Consider the following 27,148-nt stretch of genomic DNA (forward strand, 5'->3'; position numbering starts at 1 on the left):
AGGCGGCGGTGCTTGAGGTGCCCGGGGCAGCCGACGGCCGTTAGTGGCGGTTGGCAGCGGCAGTTGACGGCCATGGCCACCGTGGTGAGGAAGATAATTACCTCGGCTAAGGCGCCGGCTGCGCTAGGCCCCTACAGGTTGGTCCAGCAGGAGGCTGCGGGAGCGGGAGAAGGGGGCAGGATGTTCCCGCTGTTGTAAGTGGCGGCTGTGAGTGTCTGGTTATCCAAAAATCGGAAATGGACGGTGAGTTTGAAACGAGTGATGGGCAGTGTGTGTTATTCTTTCCCTGTGTAAGGGTGAAAAAATGATACCTCGCCCCACCACCCAGTCAAAAAAAAAAAAAAAAAAAAAAAACCCAAGCCCGAAGCCAAGTGTTGTGTGTTGTATAGGCAAGCCAGGAGTGAAGCTGAGGTGAGTGTTAAACCTGGCCCTGCGTGTGTTTGGCAGTTAGAGAGATGACAGGCCAATCTTCTTGTGTTTGGTGCGTGGAGCAAGGGCTTGTAATGCCTTTCAGTGTCTAAGCTGGTGGCTATAAAAATAAGGAAGATGTTGTTAAGTATATTCTCAGAGAACCTGTTGGCTGCAATGGTTCAGGGCTTAACTGATGTTTTTTTAAATCCCTAAACTTAATTGGGGAAAGATTTCTCTTTGATGTCTGGATAAGCAGCTAGTAAATATTGTGGACTTTGAAGGCACTGAGGGATTTTTAGCAGCATTTTGTAAGAGCTTTTAATGCCCTTAGAATTTTAGTCTTGACTCTTCTTCCCCACTGTAAACACAGTTTTCTTAAGTTTTCTACTTCTCTGCCTTCCAGATGTTTTTTTTTTCCTTCCATTTCCCTTCAATTACTTTAAAATTAAGCTGAGCTTTGAACCGTTTTTGTATCATTTATAGAAATTACAAAGATGGAAATAAAAAATCCAGAAGCAGAGGCAGCATTATTACGTGAAGGTTAACTTCTGTAAACTATGAATTGTTGGATCGTTTCAGCAAGGGACTTGGCACCTACTGCAGTTAGAAGAACATGTAAAACACGGGAAAAATGAATTCTTCCACTGTATATGTACTAACCAGCCTATCCTTCACTGTAGCCCTCCTCTTCTGTTGTAAATTAACTACATCCCAACTCTTTTTTTTTTCCTTATTGGTGGTTTTTTAATGAAATCCTGTTTATTGCACAGCCTGTAACTGATTTGACGGGTCTATCATTAACTTAGTTTATCCGATTCCAGTGAACTTCTCAAAGTCCAGTGAGCAAAAATCCACAATAAGTAACTGTAATGTTTCTGCCATGAGATCTGAGCATGGTAACAGAGGAATGAGGGCTTAATTATGAACAAAGAATTGAGATGCAGAGGTCACATTATTCATTCTCCTTCAGTTCTTCAGGTTGGTTTGTGGTGGTCTGTTTTTACCATATCTTTGTATTTCCATCACCTCATCCAATTTCCAGTAATCTTATGTATAAACACATGTATACATGCACAAAAGAGATGTTATTGTTGTATTAAAAAATCATTTGCATTAAAAAAGAATTCTGATTAGCTTTTACAGTCATTGTCTTTAAAGAGAATTTTTCTTAACTCAAATTCTGTTGAATGATGTTTTCCTAGGGCCATAATATCCATCCAGTTATGCACTTCAGTAAACCGAAATCTTTATAACTTTAGGCACATTTTTAAATCTTTAACAAATCAGAAATTAAAGAGTAACTAGGATTGACCCTTGTTGGAGGATACAGCTTTGTATATTTGTGTAGTTGAAATCTGTGAGCATTACTCACAGCTTTGAATGCAGTGTAAGTACACCCTTTGGTTGGTGAATTACTAATAGTATCAGTGAACAGGGAATGCCACTGAGGCTGCAGGAGTAGGTGAGGAGCAGAGAAGGGAATGCCATAAGGTTACTCCAACATCTGACTGTTTTTTCAGAAAGCTTCTGCATATTTTTTCCTAGTTATTCATGATTTGGGGCTATCCAAAAGCCTCTGTTGTGATATATGGTTTGTTGTGTTGTTTCCTGTATAATAAGCAGTACAGCATGATTTTTTTTTTTTCAAGAGAGCCCAGATTTGGCTGTTGCTTGGAGAACATGGCATCAAACTGAAGCAAAAGTTTGTGGTCTAATAGGAAAAGGTTGTGGACTTTATAAGAAAAAAATAAGTAAAATAAAAGAAGGGTCTGTGAGCATTTTTACGCCCGTTCTCTATCAACAAGATTGCATCAACTACAAAAACTTTCTTTTGACAGTTTCTCTTCTTTAGCTTGTGTAGTTTTGTAACTTACTCCAGCTTAATAACCTGCTGATGTCAGAGAGAATAATCATCAAATGAAGTATTTTACTACATCAGATAAGCTAGTAACTCTTTTGTATTTCCCCCTTATGAAATTGTAAGGGAACGTGGGACAGAGGTAAAAGGGAGTGAGGGCGCTGTTCAGATTGCCTAACTTTAATAATTTTACTGAGTGCTTAAATTAGGTTAGGCTTCCTGTGAGGTCGATGGAGAGGGCGGTTAGAGAAGAAATGTGATAGAAGTGCTCTCTAAAGGAAGTCTCTTTGTTTCTCATTTGAATTTATAGGAAATTTATCCTCTAATTTAGATGCATCAAGCAGGTGTCTGACTAGCTTGCATAATATAAGAGGCTTGTTGGGCTGTCAAAGGACAACTTTTCCTCGTGGGATAGGAAGAGATGAGAAAAATTATATTGCCACACCACAGACATTTTGAAAGGAGTCTTTCTCTAGTTTCTTTAAAATGATTTTTAATTACCATCTGCAGAGAAGAAAATTGTCTCTTGCATAATGATTGCTAGTTGGTTTGTATCTTGATTTTAATCCTTTAATCTCTTTGTGTAATTAAGCAAAATTACCAATAGCTAACTTTACTTCTGCAAAAGCACACCTGATACTTAGATAAAAATGTTTTGCAGATAGTTTCAATTTTGCATTTGTCTGAACGGACTTTGCCAGGTTGCCCAGGTTTTGTTCAAGAGGAGACTGATTGTGCTGGGAATGGAGGGATGAGGGTGCTGTGCTGACTGTCCTAATTCACGACTCTGGAGAAATACTGCCAGAGATCCAGTGTGGGGCTTCACCTAACAGCTGTAACTCGGTTATCACAGTGTCCATTTGAGAAAAAAATGATGAATTTAATAATTACTTTTTCTCTCACTGTCTCTCTCTTTCTTCTCTCTCCTTCCATTGCTCTGCAGCTGAGATGTAGATGAAAGGTATTGTCCACCTCTGTCAAACTAGGATGGGATATTTGGGCAGATGCAAGAAACATTAATTCTGCCTGTACTCTGTGTTAGCTCTAGTCTAGAAGCTGTGTTATCTGTGTTAGTGTTGGGTTGCTGCCTTAATGCCTTGTGTCTTTTGAGAGACAAGTCCTTTTACTTCAAATGCAAAGCCATAATTACATAGTTGTGTGCTTCCAGAAGAGGCTCCATCCCTGCACTTGCAGAGTGCAAGCAGAGTGAGCTGGTGGCTGCGGGCAACTTGTGCATGTGTAACCTAAGTCCTGTATCTTTCTGAGATGCTCTAAATCTAAAAAGTAAATGCAAAATGCCCTTAAAGGAGACTGCTTGCAGAAGTGGAGAGTCAAATGGTTTGATTGAGAGCTCATTCAGAACTATTTTGGCCAACCTGAAATGTCACTGATTCTTTCAGCCAGGCAGTGCTGGTCGACCGGACCGTGTACATCGCCGGGCAGATCGGTATTGAACCTTCCAGTGGGCAGCTCGTCTCTGGCGGGGTGAAGGAAGAAGCGAAGCAGGTGAGATGTCTTCTAACAAACCATTTGGTATGGAGTTGGCGTGTGCACAATTAAACTTGAACCCATGAGGAATGGGGCCATCTCAGAGAGCACCTTTCACATCTTCCAAAATGGGAGGAAAAGCAGGAGGGAAAAATACATCTCATCCCTATCTTTTTTTTTCACCCAAACAGCTTAGTGGTCGAGGTAGGAATCTATTTAATATGGGAAAGAGTAAATGCAGGAAACAAACTATCAGATCCCCAGTAAGAAGCCTGGCTTTGAGTTGAAGAAACAGGATTTGCTTCTCCAAGAGTAAAGAGGATGTGTGGAGTAATAGATAGGATAAGATAAGGGCATCTTACATTCTCATTTAATTAATGAGTGGGTGGTTCAGTAGTAGGGGTCTATAAGAAGTTCGTTTTTATTATTTCTTTTTTTCAGTCTATCTCTGGTTCTGATTGCCCAGTGATGACTGTTGAAGGCTACCTGGTTAAACTCAAACTGTAACCAAGGATGTAGTCAAGTTGCAACACGTGCTTAAATATGACACAGCTAATGCTTAAAGATTTTGTCTCATTTCTTTACAGGCCCTAAAAAATATGGGAGAAATCCTAAAAGCTGCAGGCTGTGATTACTGCAATGGTAAGTGCTGCCATGATGATGGCAAGTAAGTGACTTTCTTTACCTTGATTTTTTTTTTAAAAAAAAAAAAGAAGCTTTTTTTTTTAACGCTGTTCAGCAAATGTGTCATTGTTATCAATAGCTGGAGGAGACAAAAGACAAGAAGTCCAGATTAAATATATATATATACATGATACAATTTATTGCCAACAGTTGCAATAAAACAACTTTTTAAATCACTAGCTTTGTCAATTCTGTGCCTCTGGAAAGAATTAAGCTTAGAATGAAATTTGAAGCAGATAACTTTCAAAATTGGTCAGGGATATCCAATTTTAGTATGTACTAGATATCAACATTTCTTAGGTGATTTGAAAGATCTCAGTCTTAAAAAAAAAAAAAAAAAAAAAAAAAAAAAAGGATTCTTTAATCACACTAAGTGTACCTGAGAATTTCTTAAAGGAATTAATGTATTTACATTTTGACACACTTTGTTGTTTCTAAACCAGTGTTGAAATAAGCTGATTTAGTAGCTCTAACAGGCAATATCTCCATGCAGGACTTTTCAAAACTACTACAGTATTTCAGATACATATTTTGAATAAACATACAGTATAAGTAATAAGCTAAAGATTTTCAAATTTTCTATAAAATTCAAAGATCCAAATTAACTGCAGTTATGTAATTTCTAGTTGTGAAGACTACTGTTTTGATGGCGGACATGAAAGACTTCAATGATATTAATGACATTTACAGGCAATGTAAGTAGATGTTTTGTTTCTATTTTATCAGTAGGGCTTGTAGAAAATTGTATTCACTGTAACGAAGACATGATAATGATTATAATTTCAGATTCTTTAGGATCTGGGAGAAATGTAACATTAAAGCTTTAAAAAGAATCATAGAGTTAAGAAAATTGAACACAGAGTGATTCCAGTGAGCTGCATATTGAAAAAGAATGCACACGAGTGTTTGTTTATTTGTTTGTTTTTATATATAGCTTTGGATTTTCATTAGATAGATTGTATTTAAGAGCTGTAAGAACTAATCAGCTGGTTACATAATTTACTTACTGCAAAAACCATTTGTAACTCAGTAAAGTAGTTTTAGCTGTTCTTTGGCCTGTTAACCTTCTTTCGCAGTGCAGTGAGATTACCATTTCTGGGCTTAGCATTAGACCTCAGTAGTAGAAATTTCATTTGCTGATGTAAATACAGCTTTTATATTTTTGATGAGTATCTTTTATTTTTCCCTGTTGTTTTAATACCCTTGAGCTCAAGGCCAGTTCCTGAGCAGAGGTCAGGGCCTCCTGGGCAAGAGGCCTCCTTTTTCCTCTGTCTGTCTTCGGTACCAGTGAAGCTGACCCCAGGTTTACTTCATGCAAATTTGGAATCTTTGCTCCAAAGGGACCAAGAGTCCAAAAGGACTCTTTTGTCAGGAACTTGTTTCTCCCTCCTGATGATGGCTGTGAAAGAGCCTTCATCCACCTTCCTGTCTCTGCAATTGCATGATCACTGCTCTGGTTTAATCTTTGCAGGTTCAGCTGAGTTGGTTAAGGCTGTGTTGGCAGAGTAAAAAATCATCGCTAGCCTTTGGATCACTTCTGTAGTTGCATTATTGATGATGAATGGTAGCTTGCTGAGGTATTAGAGCAGTTAGTGACAAATAAAACAAGAAGAAAATTGCCACAGAAGGCCATTTGTCTCATGGCCTTGAGTTTGAAACCATTCTGTTAATTCCTATCAAGCAAAGATAAATGATTGGTGGATGTTTAATTTACAGTTTTCACTAAGAACTTCCCAGCAAGAGCAGCGTATCAAGTTGCTGCTCTGCCAAAAGTAAGTGCCACTTTTTGCCTACTTCTGAAACTTGCTGACAACTTTTCTTACTCAGGAATAGTATTAAATGCAGTTATTTTGGTGGATAATCTTCTTGAGCATTTCCTTTTTGTTTTCAGGTATACCAGTCTTATTCCCACGTATAGTAAAATACATCTGAAATCATGAAATACCGGTCTGTATGGTGGGAGTTGCCTACTACCCTAGAAATAAGGAGTTATGATAATTAATATCAAATTTTCAATATTATTGAACATTGCTAAATTAGTATGCAACTGTCAGGAATATAATATTCTGATATGTCTGTTTTTACAAGGTCAGTCTTTTCTCAAGTAGTATACATCCAGTTGCTTAAGTGGTATACATCCAGCTTATATATGTATAAAATATGAATATATATATATATAATCTGAAGAAACTTATACACACACACACACACACATACACGTTCTAATATGTTCCTTCGTTGTTTTGCTCACAGGGTGCTCAAGTTGAGATTGAAGCTGTTGCCATTCAAGGATCCATCCAAGATGCTTCAGCCTCTCTATGAATACAGACTGACTATCCTGCAATAGCAGTTTTAGATTCAGTGCTCCTCTCTTAGGTCCTGTTCCTATGATTGACCCTAGGCAGTTACATACATTTGAAATCACTAATATTACCTAGGAAAGGTGCTTTGGGACCTTATATGCTTTAAAATGCCAATTGGCAATTAGTTTTTTTGCAGGCACACCCTGAAGTCTATGGGAGCCTTGCTGAAATTAGCTGAGCTTGTTGCTCAAATCGGGGCATCTGAACTTATTGCAGGTAGGGGCCTTATTTTAGGATTGTGGCTGGATACTTGGATAATAACGTACACATTTTTAGGTGAATCTGTGACAGTTTTGCTAGTGGTGGTTGGGACAGAGAAAATATTAATAACTATTTTAGTATTTAGTAGGATTTAATAATTATTTTAAATAAAAATGATAGGGGAAATGGTGGAATGCATGAACGGGCTAGGATACATTTTCTCTGTTTTGGGGAATTTTGCCGTATTTGTTTCTAAGCCTTCTTGAACATCCTTTACAGAACAGATTAGTGTTGGAACCCACATTTTGTTTGTGTGGAAGAGATCACCTAAGAGAGTGAACACTCAGAAAGAAGAAAATTACACTTTTCTGAAGTAATGTGCTAACATTTATAAATCATCTGCAAATGAATGTCTCCCTGCAAGCTTTTTCATAGAAGTTAAATTTCACTATAGCTTAATTTAAAAAAAAAAAAAAAAAAAAAAGACATTCCAAGTTTGTGAAGGGCAAATATCCTTCTTAATGGGAATAAATGATAATTGCATCTACCAAATGTGCTTGTGTCTTTTGGGAACAAACTTTTGCTGATTCTTATTAAAAATAAGTGCTTTGCATAATTATTTACTTGAAATTAAATTTTGACACTTTGTTTTTCAAGGCTTTTATGCTTTCTATACTCCGTTACAAGAAATCTGTATCTTGCTTCTTCAATAAGAACTGTTTCAAACCAACAAAAAAGATTTATTGCTTATCTTCTTATAGCTAAGGATGAAAACCGTCTTCCAAGTTAAGATGCTTTCAGCTACAGTGACATTAGTTTTTGATAGTTTTCCCAGTTGAGAACAGAACAGAAGCATCTTCTTGGTAGTGTTTAAACAATATTAAGAGTCAGGCTGGTGTTGGTATGTTGTCCTATACCTCTGCATTTATCTTCTAGCAACAAAATTAGAAACAGATACTGTATTTTAAAAGAACTTGTTGGAAGATCAGCTACCTCCTGGTAGGGTAGATTTTTGTTTTTGTCTTCCCACAGCCATGTGAGCACTGGCTCAGTATTCGTTTACTCAGTGTGAATGAACAAAAATGGCAGATATCCCTGGTGCTCAAAATAAGCTAAGTTCAGCCTTGTACAGCTAGAGTTCTCTCTTGCTTCCTCATGTTATCACAGCTTATTACAGTGTAACCAGTTGCCTTATTTGTGCTATGTGGCCTCTCTGCCTCCTTAAAGCTAACACTAGATGGCAGTTTTGATGCATTCATTTATTTATTTATTTTTGTGCAGACCTCCCTGCTTGCTGTTTTAAAGTACGTCATAGCAAACTCCTTTGGGTGTCTTCATTGGTACAGAGCAGTATGAATATACTACTGTTTTTCCCAGCAAGATACAAACTGAGACTGAACTGTAAGAGCAGCACCTGTGAGATGATGTGCTACGTGCAACTTATGAGACACAGCAGATGATTTGCATTAAAAATGCTTGTATTACTAAGTAGGTGCAATTCTGCAAAAAACTGGGAACAAAAATCCACTGTTAGATGCGAGTTTCTTTACCTTTAGAGGGGGAGCCACTGTGCATTTTTGAACAACTCAATATTAATTCTTCCTGTAGAGGAATTCTAGAATAACGGGGAAAAAATCACTTTTATTCATAGCTCTAACATAACAGTTCTCAACATAAATGAACATCCTTCCATGTAGAGGGCCAAAACTTTACTTTTTCAAGCAGTTTTGTATTACGTGTGTCTTTTTAAAAAGGCAAAGCCTGATAATTCTCTTACTTGAAAAGCAAATATTTTGGATAACTTATGTCTCAGTTCAACTATACAAACATGTATGAGCCCATTTTAACTGGGGATAAGTTAAATATAGCCATTTTTGTTAGCTAGGCTGAGCCACTAACATGCACAATGCCAAGTTGCAATTCAGCTTGACATACTAATTGTACCTGCAAAAGCTTGATTCAATCATGTGTGCCTTAAAAAAACAAAACTGCTCATCTGATATATTTCTGTGATAGTAATGCAATACTTAGATTTGCATTTTCTGTCAGGTGTTTCTTTTAGATTTTTTTCCACAAATGACTGTGTTCTCAACTGATAAAACAATACAAAAATCAAAGTTCAGTACCTAATTTTAACAGAACTCCGTTTTCTGCTAAAACATGTAACAAAGCTTCAGTTTTCCTAATCTTCTGCAAGGACCTCACACTTACTGAAGCTTTTTTCTGAAAGCAGGTACATGTTAAGTGGAAGAGCAAACTCTAGCATGCCCCATTGCTAAATATATTCTGGAAGCCTAATGGAGTGTGTGGATACGCAGTGGGGACAGAGTCCAAAATTAACCTCTTCTAGGACTACTTTTATGGGTAACTGAAACGAAATTCCCACCAAAGGTTTCTTGTTGGCCTGGTGATTGCTTGTTCCTTGCAGAAGTCAAGTACTGTGTGGTATGGAATTATAACCTTGCATGAGGTAAAAGGCTGAGCATTATCTAGGTTTTAGAAACATTTCTGAAGATGGATTGGTATGTTGGTTCTCTATATATTAAAATACTAAAAAAGCTAAGGTATCCTACCCCAACTCTGGAGGTTTAACCCGCAAACAAGAACTCACGGGCACATCTGTCATACCCATCACATGAAAACCATCTTTGATCCACAGCCCCATTCTCCCCTTCCAAGCTGCCACGGTCAGAGGCGTGTGGGGCTGAGCGGCTGCCCGGGTTCGGGCCCTTCGTGCACGGTCCAGGATTTGGCAGCTTGGGGAACATAGAGACCTCTAGGCCCTAGCACGATAGCGGTTGTCTCATTTCTCAAAGTAGGGATGCTCAGCATGAGTCTAACAGCCAAGTGCTGATCTTATGGTAATTTATGTGATTAATGTTTCATGTGTTGGATGTGTTTCAGCTTTCAGAAAGGAAAGGCTAAAGTAGCTTTTATATCAGTTGTAACCAGAAAGTATATGAGACCTGAGGTGTTGAGTCACTGACTGGCTTATATTCTTCTTGTTCCCAGTTAGAATTGCTTAATGTCTTGAAACAGCTGAATGCCGAGATGAAAGTGCAGTGTCCCTTGCCTTTTGGGTAACAGCAGTGGCTCTGCAGCGTGGAGAGGTCCCTTGTAGCAAAAAGTGGTGTTTGCTTTCCAAGGGCAATCTCTGCTGCTGCTGTCAGTACTAGCTCTGTCATGGAACTGGTTTATACTTCACAACTGGTCAATATAGCTGGTCAAACCATAACTCTTGATCTGACACCCAGCTTAGAGACAGTGAGTGCAGCTCCCCTAACTGTCCTGCTGCCTTCAGTGGGAGCAGGATGGTGCTGGCACAGGGGCTGGTGTCTTCTCTGAATCCCCAGTTTACCAAGGACACCAGTGGCCAAGGGTGAAGTTCCTGGGTCATCAAGGACCCCAGCTCTATGTGTAGCTCTTACCCTCTATCAGCCCGGGGCCCTATCTTAGCTACTGCAACAAAAGGGAACCCAAAAAAAAAAAAAAGCATATCTACTTACCCAAAATCTATTAAATAAATGTGCATTTTGATTATAAAAGTTTATGGTTCTGTCCTACAGGCAACATTAATAAGCAACCTTAAATAAAGCTGAGAAGTACTTGGACTGAACAGACTGACGATAAGCAGAAACTCTTAGATATGATGATGTAGCCAAAGATACAGTGATACAGCCAAAGAATAACAGATAAAGTAAAAACCTGATAAGCCAGAGATATAAATTAAATTATTTAATACAAATCAAAGTCAACTGGAGTCACATGCCCACATGCAGCAGGAAAGTTAGTTATTAGAGGGGATTTTTGTAATTTGCTCATAGTAGTAATAAACTTTGTGAAGTTCTTTTTATACAGTAAACCTAATAAAACAGAAAAATAGGATGGCCAAGGAATGCTTGGCCTTTGGTAATTGACCCTTTCTCTCTAATTGCAATATTCTACTTTCTTATGCCAGAGAATATTGTAAAGGCAGTTCCTAATAATGATATATGGTCCCTTTGCAACATTCACTATCAGAACAAATTTATACTCTCGATTGCATCTTTAAGACCAATTATCTTTAGGGCCTGTTTTCACAGAAAAAAAACATCTTTGAAGGCTTTACCATTCAACTTCACCTACAAAATGATTATTCGGCATAATGGAAAACACCAAGGAGGTCCCTCACAGCCTGCTTTTTCTGGAGAACAGGCTGACAGGGAAGTACAATAGATTAGCTCTTCTTTGAGAACCGGCTGATGTCTCTGGTTAGAAATCTGTTGTAGAAGCCGCATGTGCGCAGTGTGAGTGTGACTAAAGACAACTTATTAGTCAGCGGGAATGTTAACAGCTGTGAAGTTATCTTTAAAAGTGTGCCAGAATTTATAAGAATAAAGGAACTTGCTCATAGTTAAGCATCTTCTCTCTGTTTTGCAAAAATTATCATATAAATTATACTACTCTTCTTTCAAACGGAGGTTGGCAGAAGACACCCAGTGGTTACTGGATATTACACCCTGTGTATGTTCCATTTTCTGAAGAAATGACCACTGCATTTAATTACAGCCCAAACCAGTTCTCTCTTCCATTCCTCCATACACCAGTCACCCAGGCCTTCAGAGAAATTATCCGTGGATATAAAAGCTTACAGCACCAAGATTTTCATTTCTGACTTTACTCACATTACTATTTAAAAAAAAAAAAAAAGCTACACTACTTTTTTTTTTTTTTATCCTATATAATGCTGATTGAAGGTTTCAAAGGTGCCTACTCAGGTTTTAAGTTAATTATCTGAGCTTGGAAAAAGTCCCAAATGAAAACAGAATGAATATACTGCTGTTAGAAAATTTTCCCACTGCGTGAGCATGGACACAAGGCACTCTGAGGCAGGGAGGTGACAGCTCAGGCATTTCAAACACTTGAAGTCTGGCAGCTTGACCTCAAAAATATATAGTATTTTTAAAACTTTTTCTGCCTCTTATATTTGTGGCAAAGTCCATAGAAACTTCTATTTTCCCAACCCAGTAAAATTAAGAAATGTTCATGAAGACAGAAGAGCAGGCCCAAGAAGAGGATATTCATATACACATAACTTCTAATGCTCCTCATTAGCTGTCTCTGAAATGAAAAAAAAAAAAAAAAAAAAGTTAAATTAGGATACAAATTCATATTCAATATATCCTATAGGAATATGAAAGTTCCCTGGAAATATCACAAACTCAGGGGCTATCTGCTCATTTGCAGGCTCTGTAAGGACATTCTGTGTGAACTTAAGGACGTTCATCAGCCACCTCTGCCTCCTCTTCCTCCATCCCATTCACGCACAAACTTCCCTCTCACAGACTTTAACACCACTTGTGTAGACTCTGGTTGTGCTGCAATGGTCTCATGCTCCTCCCCATCTTGCTGCTTTTTCTCTTAACATCTTTCAAAGCCACTAGATTATTTCAGTCACGTTTGACACAGAGGCAGATATTAAATCTTATTCATAAACAGATATGAGGCAACAGGCACAAAATGAAACATAGGAAATGGCATTTAAAGATAAGAAAAACGTTTTTGCTGTAAGGGTGATTGAACACTGGCATAGGCTACCCAGAGAGATTACGGACTCTCCATCCTTGGAGATATTCCAAGGATGATACTGGAGATATTGCAAGGAGATATTCAAACCTGACCAGACACAGGTTTTGGACAACCTGCTCTAGGTGACTTTGAGCAGTGGGGATGGACCAGATGATCTCCAGAGGTCCCTTCTCCAACCACTCGGTGATTCTGTGGTAATGTCTCAGGAATTTCTCCCAACCCCTGTGGCCAATGTGACTTGACCATCAGCAGCAGGCACAGGAGACAAGCCAAACTGCCTCTCTGTGAAAAAGGAGTCTGAAAGTTACTTTGCATGACTAATGCTAATATTGTGTGGGAATAAAAGTTTCCTCTAGTGACTTTGAATTCACCGTACTTTTAGTGTAATGGAGTATGCCCTTTTTCAGAGATAAACTCAGCTACTTTAGAGCACTGTTTATTTTGCACAGCAATCAACTAATATCCGTTTACTCGTATTGCCTCAGAGACAAGAATTTGAATATTTTTGATTTCTCTTCATGTAAGAATTTTTCCATTCCCCCTAGCATTCTTACATCCCTGCCCGGAATCTTGCTTTAGTTCTTCGACATCCTTTCACATGGAAGAATTACTCTGTTACACAACAGCCCCTGGAATGGCCACTGTTCCATTCCTAACCTTTCTTGCCCACAGCTGTTCACTGAGTTGTCTATATTAGTATGCTCCTATCATTTGAAATGCATATGAAATAAAAGCAGGGCTGCTTATTTTACTTTCTTAGAAATACTATTGTGAAGAATATTGTCAAGGCAGGCTAATGCAGGAATTTCATTCCATTAACGCTGTAACAATCAGCTGATGAAATCTCTTGCTCTTCAGGAAGAGGATTCTGTTGTTTGAGGTTTCCCAAAAGAAAATTAAGTGCTGTCCTGATTTAGTAGCAAATATTCCTCTAGTTTTGACCCTCCTAAAAAGTTCCCATATGAAAGATTAGAAACAAACAAACTAACTTAATAAAACTTTCTGTAGCTCAGAAGCAAAGCTATACTGCATAAGACTGAAGAAAAAAGAGCAGTTTCCAACAGCCAACAAGAGCTTGTTTTCACAGGTTGGCTTAAAAGCAACAATATGTAGGTCTAATTTGTAGACTGCCAGGAGCAACTGTCAAACAGCTAAGAAGTGGCAGGGAAGTGAGTGGGTTTTTTTGTTTGTTTGTTTAAATCACTGCTTATCTAATTCCACTTGACTAATGTCAAGGTGCTATCGGCACATATGCCGTGCCCAACCTTTTGACCAGCATTATATTAATCTTCCAGGCTGTAGTGCTCATGGTGAAAAACATTTTCCTTAATCCTCTAGCACAAGTGTGGCATATTGGCTTGCAGTCAGTGCAATTAAAACAAGACAGAACAAGCTTACCTAATGCTTAGTGCAAAGCTCAAGACACAACCCTCTTGCCTGTGAGTTTTGTGGAGAGCTAAGGTCTTGGGCATGGTACACAGGAAGCCCTAGCAGTGCAATCAGGCCCAAGTGAGATAGGCTGCTGCTCCGAGCTGCCTTGCAGGACAGTGGATCTTTGTGGGTTTTTTTTCCTGCAGTTCTTCTTGTTTCAGCATCTCTTACATGGCTGCTCTCTGCAAGGCCACCCCTGCAGATATTCAACGTCTCTCCACTCTGAGAAGAGTTTTACAAGGACCTCTTTCCTCCACCACTTAGAGGAAGGACTTGTCCCTGCAGACCCTTCCTAATGCCTCTTTCTGGATCTGTCCAGCAACACTTGTGCCTCATGAGAACCTCCAAGCTTCGTGTTTCCCATTTATATCCTACCAAGTCAACTCTGTCGCTTCACAGCATACCAGCAGGATGGAAGGCAGAGGTAACATGCCTTCCTTATCTGTTTAAGGGAGCCCTCACCCCTTTTACTCAACAGCTCAAAGGCTAGTGCATGTATTAGCGCTGGGAAGGCACCAAAACCCTCTCAAACGGTTGCAAGAAATTTGCCTGAAAGCTGTGAAAGGCCCAGGTGTAAGATATCCTCTCCTCTTCCCGCTGAAGATGTTCCCTTCTGAATTACCATACTCGCTAGCCTGGAGCACTGGTGCACACTCAGCAGAGTAGGGAGAAGATCTGGTCTTCAACCCGTGCAATAACGTTTGCTGGTGGAAGGGAAGGGGGTATCTGCACTGCCTGCCCTTCCTTTTCCAGGTTCTGGCAATACCACTGGTAACCACAGCCACCTTAGGCAGGTAAATACCCAAAGGAAGCTGGTGTTATGTGATGGAGTCACAATAAATGACATAAGACCCCAATGAACACTGGGCAGGGTGATGAGAACTTTTATCACTGAAACTCTCTCCTGAAGAAATGGGAACATAATTTGGGAATCTGCTGGAGAAAGAATTCTATGACCTGACACTTTTAACTCACTGTATTTGGCCTGTGTCCTTTCACTCCCACCACGTGATCGTGTTGGCTCTGGAATGTGCTTTCACCCTACGCTACACTGCTGATTTCAGCTGGTAACAGGGGGATCTAAAATGAATGTCCAGCAGAGAAGGGAAATCACAAAGCCATGTTAAGCTACTAACTCATGAAAACAACTGTGGCAAATAATAATGAGCTGAGTCATGATTTTAACATAGGTTTTTATTTTCCATGACTCCCCGTTACAGTCTAGCACTTTCCCCAAACAGGGATAATTTATCACTATTAAGACTGGTATATTATATAAAGAAGATCCACGTAAAGAGCATGACTTCCAACTAACTGCTTCCAATAATATTTCCTTATGTAAGTTAGAAAAGAAAATCTGTATTGTACTAAAATGCAGAAAGCAGCAGCTGTTCACCAACAGGAAGATGCAAAGATGTGCTCATTGGTGATGGCCCAGCTTTTCTGTGTCCTGGACAAAAACACACGCAGCCCTGCACTCCTCTGCCAACGTACCCATCTCTGCCGCTGCTGCTGCACCATCCACAGCTTCTCCTGTTTCTTCTTCCTTTGTCTCAGGCCCTTCACTCACTATCTCACAGAGCAGCTCAGTTTCCACCTGTTCTCCCGTCTCACCTGGGAACAGTAACCATGGAGATCAAATTAGGAACCACTGAGAAAGGTACTGGGTGCTCCTGCTCCTTTCTGCAAGACTGATTCTCTTTTGCCAACCCTCCACTTCCCTTTGCAAAATGAATGAATTCAGCCCTTTGGCTGAATGAATCAATAGGGAACAAATATGATGTCTCCAGTCCCTTTCCATCATCCATGTAAGCAGGCTTCATATTCATAAAAAATTCTCCCAATACTTTTACAAAAGGCCCTTGACACTCTATTCAGTACACATCACAAGCACAATTTCTGTGCAAATTATTTTTCTTAGGTAATGAATGTTATTCTACGTATGTGTGTTTTCATCCAAAAAAAGGAACAGAGCAAAAATAGAAAACATGGTAACGTGCCGTTCTCGTTGAAGTTTTACTTCCCCTAGGAAGCTGCTACCTAATTAATCCTCTCTCACAGAGCTACTGAGGAGGAAAGAGCAAAGCAAGTGCTGTGTACCCTGAGTACCATGGCATGGAAATGGGAGGCTCCATCTTTGTCTTACACCTCATGGAGAGAAAATCTGCACAAGAGCTTGTGGGATGCTATTCCAATCTTGGAACAAACAACAGCAAAACTGTGCAGTTTTTCCAAAAGCCTTGTTTTTGTAAGCGGTTGCATTGGATTGTGATTCACATCTTGTTCTTCAGGCAAACAATCAATTTTAAACATGTTTTCATGTATATAGGAAGGTACTGTTCTGCCTCCAGTACTGTGCCACTAAGCTTATAAATGATAACTAATGGGTTAATGAAATTGGGATTGTCAGATGGGCAAGACTACACGTTTTCGAGCTGAGCATTCAGTCCTTTCCTGCTTACACAAACAAGACTCGACTCCAAATAATAGATCTCCATTTTATGTAGAAGAGACCTCCAAATTCTTTTGAAAGAAAACACATGGCAGGCCAAGGCAATGCCCGCAGCTCAACTACTGGGATTCACGTAGTTAGATTTACACAGCTGGGTCACAGATGTGCACAGTAAAGTACATGGCTAAGTGATAGCACGTGAACTGCCTCTGGGCTTCACACAGATTATTCCTTCTCCTGTGCTTTGCACTCCTTAGAGGTGAACGCGCAGGGAGGGAAGCTGCTGGTAGCACGTTTCCCTGCAGGGATCACACTTCCCATGGGCCTCACCTGCTCATTGCTCTAATAATGCTTCCCAGGAAGCACCCAATTCCTCACCGAGCTGCGTTGTGCTGCTTAGGAGAGCCTCATTTCTGCTGTAAAGCACTCAGCTTTGGCATGTGGGGTAGGTGTGATGTAGGTGCTCCAGGTGCTGCCCCCAAGACAAGGACCATCTCTGGCAAGGAGCCCACCTCTCCCGAACTGCTGACCTTGAAGCACCTTGTCCCCACTGTGCAACACTGCCAGGTGGAGCTACCTGCTGTCTCCGTAACTGTCCTTCACTCAGCCTTCCTCCCTAGCTACTCATCTGAGCTACTCATCAGCAGCCCCATCTACTTCCATGGCCATCTCTATCCTGCGTGTTCAGTAGCCAGCCCACAAAGACTGACTAAATGTCAAGGATGCATCTAGAAGCTGCTCTTTCTTCTGCTGTTAGACAACCACTCTGCACTGCCATCAGGCACAGGGACAGCTGCTTTATCATTAATATATGTAACTAAGTAATAGAGCCTATGATCTCCAAAAACATTAAACAACGTCTCTGAACTACATAGAAACACAACATTTAACTGAGGGATATGGTAGGGCATTTTACGTGCCAAGAACATAGAACATGAAATGAAGTAGCAGAGATAAAGACTGGAAATGCTGAATAAATTTATTACAGCTTAGCCTTGTGAGCCTGAGGCTTTCCCAGCCATGTTTTTCTGCACTCTGCATTGTACGCACTCTGCAGACCAAATTCTGACTCCAGCAGCTCATGTGAGTCTCTCACTAAAGTCAAAAAGACACACACACAAGCCTCTGGAAGAATAATTTGTTCTCCTGAATTTACCAAAGCACCAATATTACCCTCAATGAGTTGTTCCCCTTCAGCAGCATGTGCTTTCTTGCCGATTTCCACCACGGAGCTGTCATCGCCCTCCACGAGCTCCCTGTTCTCCGCTGGTGCCGGTGCCGCAGGGTCTTCTCCTGGCTCTGGAGGCGAAGGGCCGGCGCTCTCCTCCTGCCGTGCAGATGGCAGCAGCCTCGCGCTCTCCTCCGACCCCGCAGGAAGGGGCTCAGTGCCCTCCGGCTCCTCCCTTTGGGTGATGGGATCAATCTTTTCTTCCAGTGCTGGAATGAGAAGGGCCTCCTCTCCTGGGAGATGCTCTCCCGCTCTGGTCCCCTCAGATGCGAGACTCACACCTTCCACCGTCTCCAGCTTCGTTTGGTCGGGTATGGTTTCATACTCATCTGCAGCTGGAGTATTTCCACCCGAGGATGCTTTTATTCATTGTAGAGTATGAAATGAAAAAAAGAGGAAACACACATAACTGATGAGTGGGCATTTTAACTAGGTTGGAACTAGACTCCCAGGGGATTGGCACAAGCACTGCCTGTCACAGCTCCTGGCTACAGACATTCCTACTTTCCTTAAGGACCCAAAATGCAAAGAGGTTTTGCTGGCTACGTGATGCTATTCAAGGAAATAACTTTTTCCTCAGGGTAAACCATGCATAAAATCAATTTGCTGAGCAGTAACTGCTTCCCTGGGCTGCTTGTGGGGAACCTCTGTTGGTGCCTACAGATGGGCCGATGTCTTTCTTAGTGCTTTTGTTAAAGGCAAAAACAGTGGAGAGAACTTCCTCATACCAGAGGACAAGTGTGCTTGGCACATGGCCCCCTGCGTGGCAACATGCTACCTGCAACCAAGGGACACAGTAAGTAATCAAAATTGCTGACTTCACTATCCTGCCCATTAGTCATTATCCTATTACTGTTGCCAACTTCAGAAGATTTAATACTTCTACCAACTAGTAGAAGTTTCACTAAGTGACATAGCTCTTAAGTCACGAGAAGCAGGAAACTACATTTCTGTATTTACCTTTTCAAGGCCTCTAACGCACCCTATCTTCCAGGTACCTTTTCCTAACCTGAAGCCCAAACTGAAATCACTTTCTGAAAATAGATACCCAATCAAAATAACAGCAAATAAGTCTTTGGCAAGACTTGGCAAGAAACTGTGCATAGAAACTTGGCAACAAACTGTGCATAGTGTTTTCATGGGACAATTTCTGTCTAGGCAAAGTTCCTGGTGATTATGGGCTTTCAGCCCGTATTTTCCAGAGGAATCAGTGACTTCACATGTGGGACGCTCAACTCTGGATAGTTTCTAGGGCTGGGTAGCAACGTTCTGTGGAAATCACACATCTTGAAGAAGCCTCACTAGGCTTGACCTTTTCTCATTTTATTTTATTAAACCTCGACATGGTTCTGATACCTTCTCCTTGCTTTGTGCCAAGTGGACAAGGAGCATTTATACCTTAAACACATAAATAAGTGAGCCATGAAAGCTAGCATGCTAGCAATTTTTATATAAATTGGATTATAAAATGCTGTTATGCAATGCAAGATCCACGCTGTTGGAAACCTCGAAGGCATTCCTGTGCTCTCATTTAAAATACAAAGAATTCTCTAATACAGAAGAAATAAATCCTCCTGGTAATCTCTTCAATATCTTTATTCCCAAGAAGAAAGAACATCATGGGGCCATCAACATTCTTAGGATGCCTTTTAGTTATGTTTTATTTTTAAGTTTCTAGTATTGATTTTCCCTGACATAGACAATTCCTGCTGGTGAAACAGTAAAAAGCAGAGTGAATTGCACTGGGCCATACCCAGAATAATTCTACCTCTGCCAGTAATCGCCTTTTTTTTCCCATTAGCACCTTTAAGTATTGCCAGGCAGATATGTTTTCTATTTTTTAATTTAGTTTATCAGAAAACATATCTGCCTGGCAATATCCTCAACAATGGATGTTATTACAGCTCTGATAACAAAACGAACTTTACCATTCTCATGGCATTAGGTTAAGTATTCAGTCTGTTTCATAACCTACGCTAAAATCAGCAGGTCTCTAACCAGGATTCCTAAAACATTCAGACTCAGTAACTTGCATTGCCTATCGGAGCCCTTCAGTGTTCTTGTGCAGAGCATTGATGTCTTTCAGCTAGAGGATGAGAAAGCAGAGGGATTTGGTCTTGGTGCACGTGAGGTGGGCAAGACAGCAGGAAAAATAGAGACATTTCTGTCGATATTTTCAGCGGGGCTCTTCCCCGGCAGCAGCGTGCCAGCTCTGTAGTGTCACGTAGAGCATTGCAAAAATACCCCCTACAACCCGTAACCATCTCTGCAATCACAACAAACCCGAACCCTGAGAGACTGCAAATGAAAATAAATCCATACTGAAAACTCAGATTCCACAGCCCAAACAACAGCAGTATTGGAATGAAACTCAGAACTAAAGAATACAGGAAAGAAATTCACTGCAACGAAATAAAAACAACCTTTATGCATTTTTCTTCACGTGGGGAGGGCCAACATCTACAAGCGCCACATTTGGGCTCCCATGGAGAAAGTTTCCGAACTTCCCTTGGAGCAAAGGCCCAAATACAATAAATATGAGATATACTAAATACGAAAATGAAGTCTTGTTCAGCATCTGGCTTGCACTGAGTAGCAGGGATATTCCTAGGGAAGGTGTTCGGTAAAACACCTTGCTCCCCAAGTCAACCCGCAGTGACTCGAGCTGCCTCGAGGTCACTGGGGTATCGCTGCTGCTTTCAACAGGGCTGCACTCAAGCTGCAAAGCTAAGGAGAAAAGCGAAGGAAAAGGGGAGAACCGCAGCGTCAGACCTGACCAGTTGGTGAGTATTTTAGAGAGAGGAAAAAAAAAAAAAGTCATTGAATCCACAAGGTGTTATGCAGAAGCAAGACCTGGCTTTACATAAGAGAGAAACATAAGGATGAGAATTAAAGCGGCAAAAAGCAGCTCCAGCTTAATAAAATAACAATAATAAACTACAGTAATAACAGTAAGAAGAGCAGCTCCCCCCGCGCCCGCGCGCCCCGGCCGGGCTCACCCCGCGGCGGCGGCGGCTCCGGGGGGCGGCGGCTGCGGGGGGCGCTGCTGGAGCAGCCCATGGCGGCAGCGCGGGCGGCTCTGCGCGCTGCTCCGCGCTCCGGGCTGCCCCGCCGCGCTCCGCGCCCGCCGCCGGGGGGCGGAAGGGCCACCGGGGCGGGCGGGGGCGGTCCCGCTGCCCGCGCCGCGGGGAGGCGCCGCGGAGCGCGCTGAGGTGAGCGGCCCTGAGGGAGGCGCGAGGGGAGCAGCGGGAGCACCGGGCGCTGCTGCCGCCGCTCCGGCTCCTTCCCCGTGCTGGGTTTACCTGCTGCTCCACGCTGCGTGCCAGAGCCACGGGCGCTGGCAGCTGGACGCGGCTGTGGCTCCGCATCGGCAACTAGGACTATGTGAGGGGTCTCCACGCCGGCAGCTGGGGACACCCGGGCGTGTTGGTGTTTTCCCAGTGGATTCAGCCCTCTGTGTGTCACTTGCTCATAAGCGTCCTGCTGGGCCTAGCCAGCAAGACCTGTGCTGGGAAAGCGCCAAAGTCGGAGCGAGAACTGGGCAAAGGGGCCAGTACATGGGACGTGGCCGTGTGCCTTGCATTGCCTCTCCGAGACACACACAGCCCGGCTGCCGACCAAACCTGCCCGCAGAGACACCAGCCACAGCCGTCCAACGGGGATGAAGAAACACAGAATCATAGAATCATAGAATGCTTAGGGTTGGAAGGGACCTCTAGAGATCATCTAGTTCAACCCCCCTGCACACGCAGGGTCACCTAGAGCACGTGGCACAGGACTGCGTCCAAGCGGGTTTTGAAGATCTCCAGAGAAGGAGACTCCACAACCTCTCTGGGCAGCCTGTTCCAGTGCTCTGTCACCCTCACTGTTACACCAATGCGCAAAGCATGGGGAATAAGCAGGATGAACTGGAGATCTGTGTGTGGTCCCAGCGTCATGAACATCTGTGTGCACGCAACGGGGCTGGGGGACTGGGAGGAGGAGTCCCCAGGTCCCAGTGTCCACTGGATTTGGTGGCTTTCTTAACATCAACCTTGTAAAGCAGATCTGATTTTTATATTTCCGTACAGATAAATTGGTAGAAGTCTATAGATGCCCATTTGGCTTAGAAACTTTGCAAAGCATGAGAATGAAGAGAGTTTGCCACATACTTGCTTACATAAGCACCCCCAACATATTTTATTTATTGGATTCAAGCCAGGTTTTGTTTTGTCCTTCGCACTCAGGGCAGTCACACATGTAGACTTCTGGATATATTCTGGAAACTCAGGAAGTTTCTGGCTGGCAGCATGCATGGAAGGCAGGGTTGGAAAAAGAGCCATGACTGGCTGGAGAGGCCTACCTGAAATCCCACCTTTATTCTATAACATTTTTACGACAGTGAAGCAGGCATCTGAAGATGTTTCTCTCCAGAGACAGTGGCCAGGCCACCAGAACGGACTCACTGAGCATGAGCGCTGGGAAAAGAAGGGAAAGCTACGTTCTGTTTTGTCTCTTGCCTGAGGAACTTCATACCTGTTTTCTGCAGCATCCTAGCAAAAAAGTATTGAGCAGAATGCACCTACCAGCCGTTTCATTGAAACGGTGCAGAGGGGAATTTGGGATTTACTGGACCAGAGAGAGGGAGCATGTTCGGGCATGTTTGTGCAGCTAAGAGCACTCCCTGGGAGGGCCTTCAGGGTTGTTTCATGTTCTTCAAGCAGCCCTCAGACAAGGTACAGAAAGACTCCTGGGATTAGGAATGAGGACCCAGGGGCATTTGGCAGGCCACTTCTGAGCACACTAACCACAATATTCTGCTTTTGCTTTCTTCTCTTGTTTTCTTAAGAGTAAAGGGAAAATCGCATCTTTTCTGCAGGAAGATGGACTCAACTGAACTAATACAGGGGCTGGATGTAGGTCAGGTCGTGGTAGGACATGGTTGTGCCTTAGCGTTATCAGCTCTGTCACGCAGGGCTGGGTGAAGGTGATCAACCAGCTCTCGGACCCTTTGCAAGGAGCTGCCACACATCGAGGTAGGGGTTCAGGTGACACCATGCCAGATGAGACACCTCTGTCTCATTGCTGTGGACCATATCAGGCTTGGACAACGTGTGGCCTCTGCAGATCGCTTATCACAAGCACGTTCCCACCAAGTGGGTGACCTGCTGCCCTGCAGCTGCCTCTGTGCCACCATCTCACCTTGTGGAGAGCACCAAGATGCTCACAGGTGGCAGGAACTATCAGTGAACCCAAAATAGGACTGGTGGTGACGAGCAGTTAAGCTCAACTTTTAATTTCTACTTCCCAAATGTTTTTTTGCAACTGCATTAACATGCTCACCTATTTGCCCATGGTAGTGGCATGGGCACTTCAGTGCAGCTGCAGGGTGAAGGGGGGAAGTGAAGATCTCAGGACAGGGGAAGTGAGAAATGTGATTCCAGTATCTCCAGATACAACAAATATCTATATCCTGTGTTACACAATCAGAAATGCACTTCCAAATCAAACCTGTAATGATTTCTGTAAGGTGTTGCCAATTCTGAAGTTCCCTAGACCAGTATGACAGGACTAGACTTGTTTCACTCATTCTAAAGCTTATTAACAGCTCATCATTCTGAATATTTTGGATAAGATTTCTACTGCAACTAGGTTTGTGTCTAATTCTTGATCCTTGATTAAATATACCCGAATTCTGGGATGTATCAAATCACAATAGACTTTTCAAAAGTTTATGGCTACAACTCCTTTTTTAAAACTCTTCAGCTATTCTATACAAAACAAAACAAAAAACCCCACTACTGACCAGGCAACAAAATATTCTAAATTGTTTATTGCAGCAGACAATTTAGGCAAAACTTTCCACTGATGCAGATTTTTGTAGCTCCACTGAAGGCTCCTCCATGATGTTGATGTTTGACTGCAGCAAAGTGCCTTCTGAAACACAACAACTTTGATTTTGCTTGGCAGGGCAGTGGTCTTGAAACTTAGCGTTTAAGACATTCCTTGCAACTTCCAGGAAAGGAGAGAATCTGAAGATCTTCTTTTCAGACTAACTACTGTTTTTTGAAATCAGCAACCCTGAATTTCTGATACAATTTGGCCCTTGGCAGATGTAGATATCTTCTTGTATTGGCACTTTAAACTTGCTGTGTATATCTACATATATACAGCATATGTACATATATATATGTATTATATATGTGAATGTATATGCATAACACATGCACTCTTCAGCATCTTTTTACTGAGCTGAAAGCATATTCAAGGTGTGCAAATACCCAGATATTCAAAATTGACAGTGTTTAACCTCAGTACTTTCTCTGTACCCTGGGCAACTGTACCAGGTAACCGTCTTTGTGTATTTAACCCCGTTTCCTCCACACCTCTTTTCTTTCCTGCCCTTCCTTTCTAACAGCATTGCCTCTGGAAGGAAACTGAGAAGTGATCTGGGTTCTGGTCCAGCAGACCTGTACATTATGAGGATTCCAAATTCCCAGTGACCCGAAACAAAGAGCTATATTTATTTGCCACACAATAAGGGGATAGTTCGGTGCATGACCCTATGAAAATTGGATGAACATGTTTGCATTTGCTGTAAATGTGATTATTATCAGAGAGCACAGTCTGTCACTCCTAATAGCCCTGAGAAGTGCAAGAGGAGAAAATAACAAATGCAGATGTTCACACGAAGTTGTTATATAACTGTAGTGAAGAGATTTTGATGGAACTAAAAATGTAAAAAAAAAAAAAGATTATATTTTTTATATTTTATCTTACCAAAAATAATATGCACTGTTTATGTTGGTAAAGCCATAGGGGTGGCTTTTCAAAAGATCAGAGAACTGCACTGAAAGGTGCACAGAGAATTTTATGAAATGGTCCGTCTCAGACTGCCACACAGCATCCATGTATTGTGCGCACTTTTAGACCTCAATGTTGTTCTCTTTTTCTTCACTAGAGAGTTATTCTTCTCTCTCAGCTGGCAATATACTGCCTACAATGACATACATAATTAATTAGCATTTTTTTTTCCTAATGTTGTTTTATCTTTACTGGATTACTGTAAATGTTAGATGAGCTGATGAAACTACTCTTTTAATAAGTTGACACTGTTACTGTTACCATTGCATTTGAGCAGCTGATGTGTTAGCTTCTAAAATGTGTGGGGAAAAGTTGCTCCAGGATTTCTCTGCAGTAATGCATTTGCTGCACACGTGGGCCTACATTTGCACAAAACTTCCAGTATTTACCTACTTGCAGCTGATGAGGTAGGAGAGAGCCCCTACCTGATCCTGGCCAGCCCCAGCTGCAAAGTAAAGCACATTCCCTGGCCTGTCTTCCCTCAAGGATGTGTCCGCCTGGCTACCGTGGCCTGCGGCCCAGGTTTATGATCATAGATGATATGCTGATGATCATAGATATGATACACTGCTGCCAGTGACAGTGCCTCCCTCAGACCTTCTTGCCTTGCCCTTTCACTGCTCCTCAACCCTCCTGCTCATTCCCACCCACAGTAGGATATCCCATCACTTGTATCCCAGCGTTTTGTGGGATGGCGTTATAAAATAAATCGCTGACTTGAGTTAAAAACAACACACAAAAAGTGGGTGGGAAATCATTTAGCTGTCATCTCTACTGAAGTTGATGTATCATGAAATTAGGCCCTCAGCTAAAGCATGGAAATTAGCTTGTTAATCCAGTCATGACTCACTAGTGTGTGATCACATACCCAAAGACAACAAGGCTTCTTTAAGATATCTTTAATATATTTTTATATGTTTTGTATGAGGAACTTAGAATGTCTCAGATACAGATTTTTTTTCATTTCCCCCAGGCCTGAATTGAAGACGTTGCTCTCTAAATTTTTATGTTTTGAGATACGGCATTGCCGTACCAGTGACTTTTCTCATACTACTCTCACTCTCCTGATTTGTTCCTCTGTTATCTGCTCCTTTCTTACAGAAATCAGAGCTATATCAATATATCTAATTAACATATCTATAGTAATACATATTAATATATCTAACAGCAGATAGAATAATCTTATCAGTGTTTTTGGAGAGGGAGAGAGATCTCCTGAAGACAAGTGCTCTCCAGCTTGAGCAGCGGCTTGAAGAGCCCCTGAGCCAGAGTGGTACCAGGGTCCCGTGGTACCAGTGGGTGTCGGTGGTTCTGCTGCGGCGCTGCCTGACGTAGCCTCCCCCAGAGCTTCTATGCTTCATTAATACAGAAGGGAGACTGGGAAGGTGAGCAACAATGTTGTGGTAATTCCAACTTCTGCACATATTTCCCCACAAAGAGATCCCTTATTCTCCACAGATATATGCACGATTTAGGCCTCAAGGTCTAAAGTTTCTGACAATTGGCTCTTTAAGGAGTGTAGAATTGTTGTTTGTTTAAAAACACTTTACATCACTGGGAACAACAGGGTTTTACAATCTGTGAAATATCAAATTATCTTCTGATCTGGGGGCTGAAGTTTCAATGATATCGGTGAAAACAGCTCCCTCTTCAGGAGCTGTCCAATGCTCCCAACTTTTAGAAGATGAATAAAATACAGATATTGAAAGTGAATTGCCCTGAGAACATCAGCAGGTCTGCTGAGCCTTATGTTCTCTTACTAATATTTTCTAAAAATAAGAATATAGGAAAATTGTCCTTGATGACAGACCAAATGAAGTGAGAGTTTAAAGAGCGAAAGGCAAGGCATAATTTGACAGCAGGAATAAAAGCAGTGCACGAGTGCTGTGACAACGCAAAAAAAAATGAAACCTGGAGCAGGGTTTATTTATTATCTGCCAATAATAAACAGAGGTTTGACATACTTTGAAACTGCTTTTATTTTACTCTGATAAGATCTGAAAAAATATCTTGTTTCAGCTAAGTGAAAATGGGACTACAGAGAGGCTTCAGAAAAGTAGTTTATGTTATCATATATAGTACATTTACTACTTCTTTGAGCTCACCCTACAAATTAATCCCAGAGGACTTTGTAATTATAGAGGGCTGAGTTTCAGTTGGATATTTAAACACCATTTAACCCTGATGATATTTCCTCTAGCATACATTTACCTCATCCTTATCTCAGCGTTAGTAGGTTAGACACTGGCCTAGGTTCTTCATCTGGCCTCTTAAAACTGAAGCTGTTGCCCAGTTTCCACACAGGAACATGGCACCGGGGCCTGTGCTCGTGCACTTCTGCTGTTCTGGGCACATGCAGTAAAAAAACTCCGCGTGTGGGTAGCTCCACCAGTGCAAAAGTACAGCAGTATATAAATACTTATTAAAAATAAGCTATTTTAACATCAGCAGTGCTAGAATTACTGAATCCAGTGTGTTTGGGCTCGCTTTTTCACTTTTGACGTGTAGCCCGCCTCGGCAAAGGCACCCATTTCCCCAATGCCAAACATTTCCCCGCTGCTGTCACTTTTTTACATCATTTTCGTGGCAGGAACCGCAAATCCCCGCAGCGCGGGGCCCAC

General features: G+C 41.8%; 2 protein-coding genes across 2 annotated transcripts; one reads left to right on the plus strand and one right to left on the minus strand.

Annotated features, from left to right (window-relative positions):
* Positions 1–45: 45 nt before the first annotated feature.
* On the plus strand, positions 46–7,002 carry RIDA (reactive intermediate imine deaminase A). Its single transcript, XM_088533617.1, has 6 exons — positions 46–137; positions 3,670–3,775; positions 4,345–4,399; positions 5,068–5,136; positions 6,158–6,213; positions 6,695–7,002. Exons 1-6 carry the CDS (start codon positions 73–75, stop codon positions 6,761–6,763), a joined length of 420 nt encoding a protein of 139 aa, XP_088389743.1. The 5' UTR covers positions 46–72; the 3' UTR covers positions 6,764–7,002.
* Positions 7,003–15,177: 8,175 nt separating this feature from the next.
* ERICH5 (glutamate rich 5) lies at positions 15,178–20,774 on the minus strand. The gene is made up of 3 exons (XM_088533597.1): positions 20,684–20,774; positions 17,630–18,043; positions 15,178–15,618 (listed from the first exon to the last, which is right to left on the minus strand). The coding sequence occupies exons 1-3, from the start codon at positions 20,742–20,744 to the stop codon at positions 15,425–15,427; spliced, it is 669 nt and encodes a 222-aa protein (XP_088389723.1). The 5' UTR covers positions 20,745–20,774; the 3' UTR covers positions 15,178–15,424.
* Between the last annotated feature and the right edge of the window lie 6,374 nt (positions 20,775–27,148).

This window comes from Tinamus guttatus, unplaced genomic scaffold (genome assembly GCF_059628265.1).
Source record: "Tinamus guttatus ecotype Peru unplaced genomic scaffold, ASM5962826v1 Tinamus_guttatus_pri_ptg000510l, whole genome shotgun sequence".
Classification (NCBI taxonomy): Eukaryota; Metazoa; Chordata; class Aves; order Tinamiformes; family Tinamidae; genus Tinamus; species Tinamus guttatus.

Bases quoted from the DNA above. Each gene is read 5' to 3' on its own strand.
- RIDA (XM_088533617.1), top strand. From the start codon at position 73: ATGGCCACCGTGGTGAGGAAGATAATTACCTCGGCTAAGGCGCCGGCT. The intron at 3,776-4,344 runs GTGAGATGTCTT...ATTTCTTTACAG, and splicing joins TGAAGGAAGAAGCGAAGCAG to GCCCTAAAAAATATGGGAGA. The intron at 6,214-6,694 runs GTAAGTGCCACT...TTTTGCTCACAG, and splicing joins AAGTTGCTGCTCTGCCAAAA to GGTGCTCAAGTTGAGATTGA.
- ERICH5 (XM_088533597.1), bottom strand. From the start codon at position 20,744: ATGGGCTGCTCCAGCAGCGCCCCCCGCAGCCGCCGCCCCCCGGAGCCG. The intron at 18,044-20,683 runs GTGAGCCCGGCC...AATGAATAAAAG, and splicing joins GGAGCCGCCGCCGCCGCGGG to CATCCTCGGGTGGAAATACT. The intron at 15,619-17,629 runs GTAATATTGGTG...TACTGTTCCCAG, and splicing joins AGGGGAACAACTCATTGAGG to GTGAGACGGGAGAACAGGTG.